The sequence below is a fragment of the Vombatus ursinus genome, unplaced genomic scaffold (genome assembly GCF_900497805.2).
Source record: "Vombatus ursinus unplaced genomic scaffold, bare-nosed wombat genome assembly UNPS02015255.1, whole genome shotgun sequence".
NCBI lineage: Eukaryota > Metazoa > Chordata > Mammalia > Diprotodontia > Vombatidae > Vombatus > Vombatus ursinus.
In genome coordinates, this window is record NW_020955033.1 from 1,192,989 (window position 1) to 1,201,750 (window position 8,762).

The 8,762-nt window shown below is 36.0% G+C and overlaps 1 protein-coding gene and 1 pseudogene across 2 annotated transcripts in view; one reads left to right on the forward strand and one right to left on the reverse strand.

Moving 5' to 3' along the window:
• Nucleotides 1-2,088, forward strand: part of LOC114031917 (transcription elongation factor A protein 1) — a 37,726-nt gene extending 35,638 nt beyond the window's left edge. For both annotated transcript variants that reach the window (XM_027847125.1, XM_027847126.1), the window contains exon 10: nucleotides 628-2,088. In XM_027847125.1, the coding sequence (XP_027702926.1) occupies nucleotides 628-636 (9 nt within the window). In that variant the 3' untranslated portion in view covers nucleotides 637-2,088. The remainder of the gene's footprint in view (nucleotides 1-627) is intronic.
• A 5,059-nt stretch (nucleotides 2,089-7,147) lies between these two features.
• On the reverse strand, nucleotides 7,148-8,444 carry LOC114031693 (annotated as a pseudogene).
• Nucleotides 8,445-8,762: the final 318 nt, after the last annotated feature.

An 8,762-nucleotide genomic window follows, 5' to 3' on the forward strand; every position in this document is an offset into this window, starting at 1 on the left:
TTATGATGAGTTGGATATGATTGAAATGACTGAGCAACAGTTTTTAAACCCTGTTCTGTTTGGTACAGAGATTTTTGTCATCTATGCTTATAAAATTAGTTATCTTCATCATCAGCCTTAGGTTAGAGTTGGGAATGGGATCCTCATGCTACATTTATGCCAAGGGTCTTTAGGGAGATGCTCAAAATGTGTTATATTTGACCACGTATCTAGATTGTCTGATGACTATATGTAATCTTTCAAAGATATATGGTGATTATCCAAAAATCTTAGTGATTGCTCTAGAAATACATACATGAGCCACATTTAAGATTTTGAAGATAAACTTTTTAACATATATTTAGCTTTTGATTTTAATTAAAACTGTCAAGTATTTAAAATTTTGCTATATTAAATATTAACTTAAAATATTTTAAAAATTAATTTACTCATACATTCTTGATTGTATTTCTAAATCAGATGAGACAAGCATCCACAACTACTAATTATCATACATATTCAAAGAGTACAGTATTTCTTCTCAAATATGTATGGCTTTGAAAAACTTTTTTCTTTCATGTAAAAAGTAGATAAGTTTTTGTATTCACAGAGGTCTCACAATTTTTTTTCTTTCTTTTTTTTTTACAGTTTTGTTAAAAGAATGAATTGGGAAGATACATGGACACTTACGCAACAGGATTTTGTAATTAGCTTTAAAAACTAGGCCAAGAATCTAGTTTCCCTGCAAATGAGATTTTTAAAACAGCATACATCCTTTGGGTTAGTTTTTTGTTTTTGACACAACCATCCCTTTCTTAAAAGCCTTCTTATAGTTAGTGGTAAGATCAGATAGTTGTATGGTGTATGTTTAAAACTATTTTTTCATTTTTATAAGTAAGTCAACATTAAACTTTTATCAATTTAAACTTTGGGTAACTTGTTTGTCTTTCGTAACAAATGGAAAATGTACTTTAACTTTTTTACAATCTGAGACATACACAAGAGATTTTTTACTTCTCTGTTAATGTGAAAGTGGAATTTGCATTTGTTTCCATATTGGCATGTTCCTACTTATATTAAGGGAGAAGAAAAATTAGTGTAATTTTAGGTTAACCCAGTGTAGTGTGGTAATGAAATAATATTTGGACAGCTTATCTAGTTTGTAAATACCATATTTGTATTAGCATCTCACTTTGATCATAATGGTTGTTAATAAGCCTCAGTGATTAGATAATCATTTTGCATCTGTGACTAGCTGTGACCAATATCATTTGTTGTATTTCTTAAGTCTGTAAATTACTTGCTCTTAATAGATCTTACTTTTGGAAAATTTACTTTAAGTAGTTTGTTAAAACTCATCAATTGTTTTTTATTTACTAGTTTGACATCAGATTTTTAGATATTGCTGATGAAAAAGGTCATTGTTTGGTAGATTTTCAACTATAGTTTAGACCAATTCTTCACAGGAAGATAGATCAAGGAAAATAATGTTAAACCTCACCAGTTACTGTAGTTTTATTTTGGTGTGTAAAACAATATAATGATGATGATGATGATGATGATGATAATCAGTGACCAAGCTTGAGAAGCCAGTTTACAACATTAAAGCTATGTTCTTCCCATATCTAGGTTGATAGGGTTTTTTCTCCTGAAGTCTATTTTCTGATTATACCTTTTAAAACCACTAAATGCTGTTCAGTGAAACTGGGATACTCTTGTTCAAACTTTTCCTGAAATGGCAGTGCATTTTTCTTTCCATCTTCAAATGCTAAACAGATAACAATAGATAATTTTGGAACAGTCTTGTCACGTTCTTTGTGCCATTCACATCCATTCTGTCCCCCACAAAAATATGCATATGTTACAGATCAATTTGCTATAATTTGGAAAAGTATCTAGAATAACATATTGGTGAACATCTCTTAAAAAATTGGCCTATCCATCCCCAAAATGGCAGATAGAATCTATTGAAGTGAAGAAAAATGTTGACTTTGATTTATAAAAGGAAATTTGAAAAAACATCTAAAAAACATTAAGTTAATAGAAATCTCATGTAACTTAAAGTGTTAAATTTTTAAACAACTCAATAAAGGTCTTTTTATGAACTTATTTGATAGTACATCTTATTTTGCATTTTATTTATATATTGATCCTTTCTTTAAATATCTTTTAGTTATAGGAATTAATGCCTTTTTTCTCCCCTTCATATTTTTGGACTTTGGAAGTGTCAATTTGAAATGCAGCCTAATTTTATTTGAAGACTGCTAGTACTAAAATTAATTGAAGTCCTTGGAAATGTTGATAATTGTGTATGAGGTAATGGAACAAAGCAAGTTTCTTGTTCTCAGGTTGCTCTTGGAGGAAGGCAGAAATGGAGGGAGTGTTTCAAGATAGTACCATAGGAGAGTATATTTATGTGTGTGTGTCTTCCAGTAAAGTCATCATCCACTGCCTCATGGTGTGTGTGTTTTTGACGCCTGTTGCAACAGAGCATAAGCTCAGGCAAGTTCTACCAAGCTGGAAAGTTTTAGGATATGAATCCAGTGATAGACTTTGCAGCCAAGGATCAATGTAGATAAATTTGGATAAGTCAATCACCAGGTTGGCTACAGTGTGATGAAATTTTTGCCCGTCACAACTCCCAAAGACCATATGCTAAAGCAAAGAAGAATTAATTGTCTATGTTGATGGAGTAAGTACCTACACTGGCAAAACCACAGGTCCTTGAAATAAGTGTATTTGTATGTGTGCATGGGCTATATATTTCAATTGTGTGTGCATGTATATACACAAACATTCACAAAAGGCAGTGTCTCTCGTGGATAGAGAGCTGGTCTTGGAAATCAGAAAACCAGTGGTTCAAATTCTTCCTTCAGCCATTCTGGCCGTGTGATCATGGGCAAGTCACTTAACCTCATGACCCAGGCAAATTTCTAAGATCTGGAATGAACAGTCTCACTTCCTAAAGCTATAAAATGATGTGAATGTTACTGAAAAAAATATTTAATGTTGAAAGAAATTGACTTAGAAAGTTGGTAAGAAAACTTGATTCTCACATCTAGTATTGATATATAGATGAATTAGATTAGGCAGATTAAAGGTTAATAAAAAAACAAAGGCAGAGCTCAAAATTAGGTCTTTGGGTGCATTATTTTATTGGGGTAAAATTTTTATGATATGGAAGAGTTTCAACTAGTATAAGTCACAACTTCTCTTGTAAACAAGTTAATAATGTGTCTAAATCTTATGTAAGTATAACTTCTAGAAAAGTTAAAGATGTTTTGTAAATTACCAGTAGAGGGTAGTCAAAGATGTAGTAGAGTAAAAATTCCAAATTCATACGGTCTTTTTTTTTTTTTAAATAGAAGTTACTTCTAAAAAATAGACTTAAAGTGTTGTGATTTCAAGAAAGGTATTTTTAAGCAGCAACTTTATTTTTGTTCATATTTAGCCCCAGAAAACTTCATTCAAGAGGAGTTAAACATCTCATTGAGAAATAGTGCTTGTCAGTAGTGTCATTGGCATGGAGTTGCTAGTGAAAGCTGTGATTGAGTCAGAGCCCCAGGGCAATAAAAGCAAAGGACTGATCTTAAAGGTACTGTTTACACAGTAAGTTAAAGAATTACTGACAAGTTCATAGAACTGTTATAATGAGAACTGAATAAAGCAAGAAGAAAAGAGATGTTTGGAGAAAGCTATTCAATGTAGACGAATTTAGCTTACGAAAATACTTAGCTCTACTTATACTGTCCGGTTTTTTGTGAAAGTTTTAGTGACCCTTGGGTGTATTTAGCCACCTATGGCTACATATGCCATTTATCAGGACATAAACAGATGTTTCTTAAGAAAACTTTTAGGTTCTATAGCAGTACAAAGTAGCAAAACTGCTCTGACCTAGGTGCTTGACAGTAATGACAGTAATGACAGGCTATTAAGATATACTGTCAGTAAATTAGTCAGTATAGGGAGTAGCAAAATGAGTTTTGATATGTGTGTGCAAATGATTTTATTTGAAATTTTTTTATTTTAATAGAGAAGCTAAAAAATTGCTCCAAATAATTTTTAACCCACATTCTTTTTGTTTGGAGAGAAATTATGAAATGTCTTTCCCACCATCTATTCTAAGAACCTAAAAACAAAAGCTACAAAGTTTCTCACCTTATAGGCTATTTAGGAATACTAATGACAAATTTAAAAGGAGAAAACTTAAGGAATCTTAGAAATCTGTAGGTTAGATATAAATTTTCTTTATCTTATCCAGAACGAATAACTGATGAATTAATTACTTCAAATTAGATTATGAACTCAGTACCAGATTTATATATGTCATGCTGGACAAAGGTCTCTGACCTAGGAAATGTAATGTAAAGCAGCTCCCATGTAGTCAGACATAAAGAGAAATGCACATCAAAATTCACATTGGCCAAATATATAAATAAAACAAAAAGATGTGTTTATGGCAGGGTGATTAATGATAAGGATTATGAGACAAATAATTCATGGAAGATTTGTCTTTCTAGGCTCCTGAATTTCTTCTGTCTGTGCTCTTCTCTCCACTCAACAACTCTCCAAAAATGTAGGTGTTTTCATAAAATTTCAGAATTGGGAGGCACCTTGAAATTACTTGCACCTGAACAGATTCCCCACTACAAAATCATTGATAAGTGGTTTTCCAGTCCCTGTTTGAAGACCTATATTAAGAAAGAACTTCTTCTCTGAAATAGCTTTTGCCACTTTGGGACAGTTTCAATTTGTTTTCTTAATTCTGCCTTTTTATAACTTGTTTCTGTAACTCATTACTTCTAGTTATACCTCTGGGGCCAAATAGTACAAATAATCCCTTTTCCACCTGATGAGGCTTTAAATACTTGAACTTAGTTATCATGTCTTCTCTAAGTCATCTCTGGGCTCTGATGGCATGGTCTCTAGCCCTTTCACTTTCCTGGTTGCTCTTCTCAAGCATTCCAGTTTGTTTCTGTTCTTTCTAAAACATGGTGCCCAGAATCGAATACAATTCCAGATGTAGGATTATAACTTCCTTCATTCTGAACACAAATCTTCTGTTAGTGAACCCTGTGATATACATTAGGTTTTTTTTCCCCTACTTTGTTGTGCTATTGACATACTGATCGTGCAGTCCACTAAAACCTCTGGATCTTTTAAAAACATTTATCTGCTTATGTCTTTCACTATTTGTGCAGGTAATCTTTAGAACATAAGCAAAGGGCATTATCTTGTTGAGTTCAGTGCGTCCTAGGTTCTTGACATCTTTTTGGAGCTGTCTTTCCTAGCATTATATCACAGTTTGATAAGCATACTGTCATCTATGCCTTTATCTGCTCCATTTTTTGTATTGTATTCCCTATTAGAATGTAAGATCAACCACTGAGGATCAGAGACTGCTTTTTTTTTTACTTCTGTTTCTATCCCTAGTGAGAGATAGTAGTAATTTACATATAAATGCTGAACAGATTGAGAATTTTTTGAATTTTTAATTTATTGATGAAGCCTGTAGTTACCAACCTTTCTGAAGCATCTACATTTGGTATAAGTAATCTGAGTAGTTTTTTTTTTCTCTATAGCAAGTATCAATGTAGTCTGGGTTAAATTAGCTTGAAAGTTTTTTCATTATTTATATGTTTTATATTGTTATTAGAGCGTTGAAAAGGACTTTTATACTACTAGGTGCCTGATTCTTTAGGTCTTTGATAAAACCTTTTGTATCAATTTTTGAAGTTTTGGGAAATGCTCCCATTGGATTTATATTGGATTTATGTGATCGTGGAATATAATGAGACCTTCCATTACTCTAAGACAGAATGATGCTGTTTTTAATTTGTAAATCTGCTTCTATATCTTGTTTCAGTCATGACTCTATACGGAAGGAAAGAAGCATTTATTAAGTGCTTTCTGTGTCAATCACTTTACAAATATCTTTTTTGATCCTTACAACAACCCTGTGAGGTAGGTGCTATTGTCCATCCCCATTTTACAGTTAAGGAAACTGAGACAGAAAGTTAAGGGACTTGCCCAAGGTTACACAGTTAAATGTCTGAAGCTAGATTTGGATTCAGGTCTTCCTGACTCCATACCTAATGTACTATTCACTGTGTCACCTAGGAGTGGTGCTTAATCTGTAGAGTTTCCTATTGGTAAATTTTTGTTCTCTGATAAATTTTATGCCATCCCTTAAGGATTTCAACATTGGGGTTGTCTTGGCAGGACATAAAGATGTGGTTTGCAAATTCATTATTTACTTTGCTTTGTCTTTCTACTGGAACATTCTTAATCCTCACAACTTAGTTTTCTTATGTATTAGCTGAAACCTTTCTATATGACAAGATTTGTCATCTTGAGTTCAAGTGAAGTATGTGTGAAATAAAGAATTTCTGTAACAATTAATAATAGCTAATGTTTATATAGTGCTTAGTATGCACCAGGCACTATGTTTAGCACTTTACAAATATTATCTCATTTGATCTTCATAACAACCCTTACGAGATGGATGCTATTTATCCCTATTTTGAAGATGAAACTGAGGCAAACAGCTTTAGTGACTTGCCTAGGGTCACATAGCTAGTAAGTTTCTGAGGCTGAATTTGAATTCAGGTCTTCTTGACTCCATGCCTGGTTCCTTATCCCTGCTGTGTCACCTAGCTTATCCTAGGTGCAATGTTGGATCATATGGGATACTTGTGAAGGTTCCCAGAAAACCTCTCAATGCTGCTTCTAACCAATAAAAATTAGTAAAATTTCTTTTCTTTACTTACTAGTGGTATAACTTCACCTGAACTTCCTATTAGCTGGATGCTGTACTGCATCTTGCATTTTATGGCCAGCTCCTCTGTATGATCAAAACCATATAGGATACCATCTTCATCTTTTAATTCTAAATTCACTTGATTATAAATTTCCTTGTCGAAAATTGTTAGGCTGTGAATTTTCAAAATAAAGGAAAAGGTTTGTCCACTACTTGAGGTCTGTGCATGTCAAAACTTTAAGAACATTCCCTACATTCCCCACTTTCAAAGTACAAAAAAAATGTCCTATGTTGTCTCCCCCTGGTTAGCACTTTTTTTTTACCTGTATTCAGTTTCATTTAATGACTGGTACCTCCTTGCAGAGTTGGAAGCAGGCAGAGAAGTGGTAGCAGGGAGGATGTTCACTGCTAGATCTTGTCCTGATTGAAGGGTTTGCCCATGTGCTGGGCGGCCCCCTCCCAGGAGAAATACTCTCGGACCATGGTCTGGGCCTCCTCACTGCCAGGATCCAGCTTATGCCATGTTAGGACTCATGATTGACCTGCCAGTCTGGACTTAATGGGAAGGCAAGTTCCTGGCCCCATAAAATCCAGACTCCAGAAATGGCGCTGCTACTGTTGGTGCCAAAAAGGATGACACTGGCAAAGGTGTCCTTCCTCAGCTTGTCAGGCACTGGAACATTCCAGTGATGAGGTTGCAGCTTGTGAAGGTCTGGAGGAGCTCCTGGGGGAAAAGGTACTCAGTGTACCACAGAGACCAGCCATCATGGTCAAAGTGCTCCCAGAAGTACAGCAGGACCACCATCAGTGTCCTCGTTGGAGTACTTTAGCTTAAACTTATCCCACGAAAAGGTACTCTTGGGCAGGTGGGCAAAGGAGTCCTTGGCCTTGGGTTCTGCAGCCAGAGCCTGGTCACACTTGTCCATCTACTCCTCGGGGCAGGAGACTGCAGCTGCCTTCTTCTCTTCCTTCTGCTCAGCCTGAGCCTTCTGTTTCTCTTCTCACTGTCCCTTCTCTTTTCTTGGGGCCTTCTGCTTAAGCTGAGACTCTGCAAACTTTTTAGCATCAAACTGCCATCTTCTCACAGAGCCTCACCTCTCCCAACACCGCTCGGAACTGGGGCTGGTGGATGCGAGTGAGGAACCAGTGGTTGGTGTTGGGAAAGGCCTGATGGAAAGATGACTCCAGGACCTGCTTATGGAGCCACAAGAGGGTGCACACTGTGATGTCAGCCAGAGTCACATGCTCCCCCAACCAGGAAAGTCGTGAGTCTTTAGATGGGCATCCGGCAGTCCCAGTATTCACCTCATCTCTTTTGCATTCTCTGTGACCTGTTTGTTGTGGTGTATGATGTCGAGAGTGGGAGACACCCAGGTACTGGCTGGAGGAACAGTGTCACTGTCAGCAAAGCTCACCCACTGGATCACCTGGGCAGCTGCCTCTGGAGTAGAGCCTTGAAGGTCATCGTTACATAGTGTGTGATGGCGTTGCTTTCAAACACACAGAACCCATCATCACCCTCAAATGCTGGAACCTTGCCCGCAGGAAACTTTCGGAGGAAATCGGAGATGCAGTTGGTCTGACTAAAGCGGAAGTGGGGAGGTGTGGACAGCACATGGATCTGGGCCCCACTGTACTGTGCAGCAATGAGGGCCTTGAAGGCCTGCCAGTTTTCAGGTTATGTGTACAGGGTCCCAGTTGCCATGGTGATTCCGCAGAAAAAACCCTAGTTAGCACTTTAATGAGATTGCCCATGCTAGCAAACCCTTAAAATGAATTCAATATTTTTTGTTGACAAAACAACTAAAAGAGAACAGGAATCTGGACTTTCTTGGATGTTGAAGTCTTTAAATTTTACAGAGGAAACTACTCTGAAATCATGTCCTTTTTTAAAAAATTTAATTTTTATTTTCTGTTCCAAATTCTCTCTTTCCCACTTCCCCCTCCTCAGCTGTTGAGAAAGCAAGAAAAACAAAACCCTTAAAAATATGTATAGTCATGTAAATCAAATTCCTGCATTAGC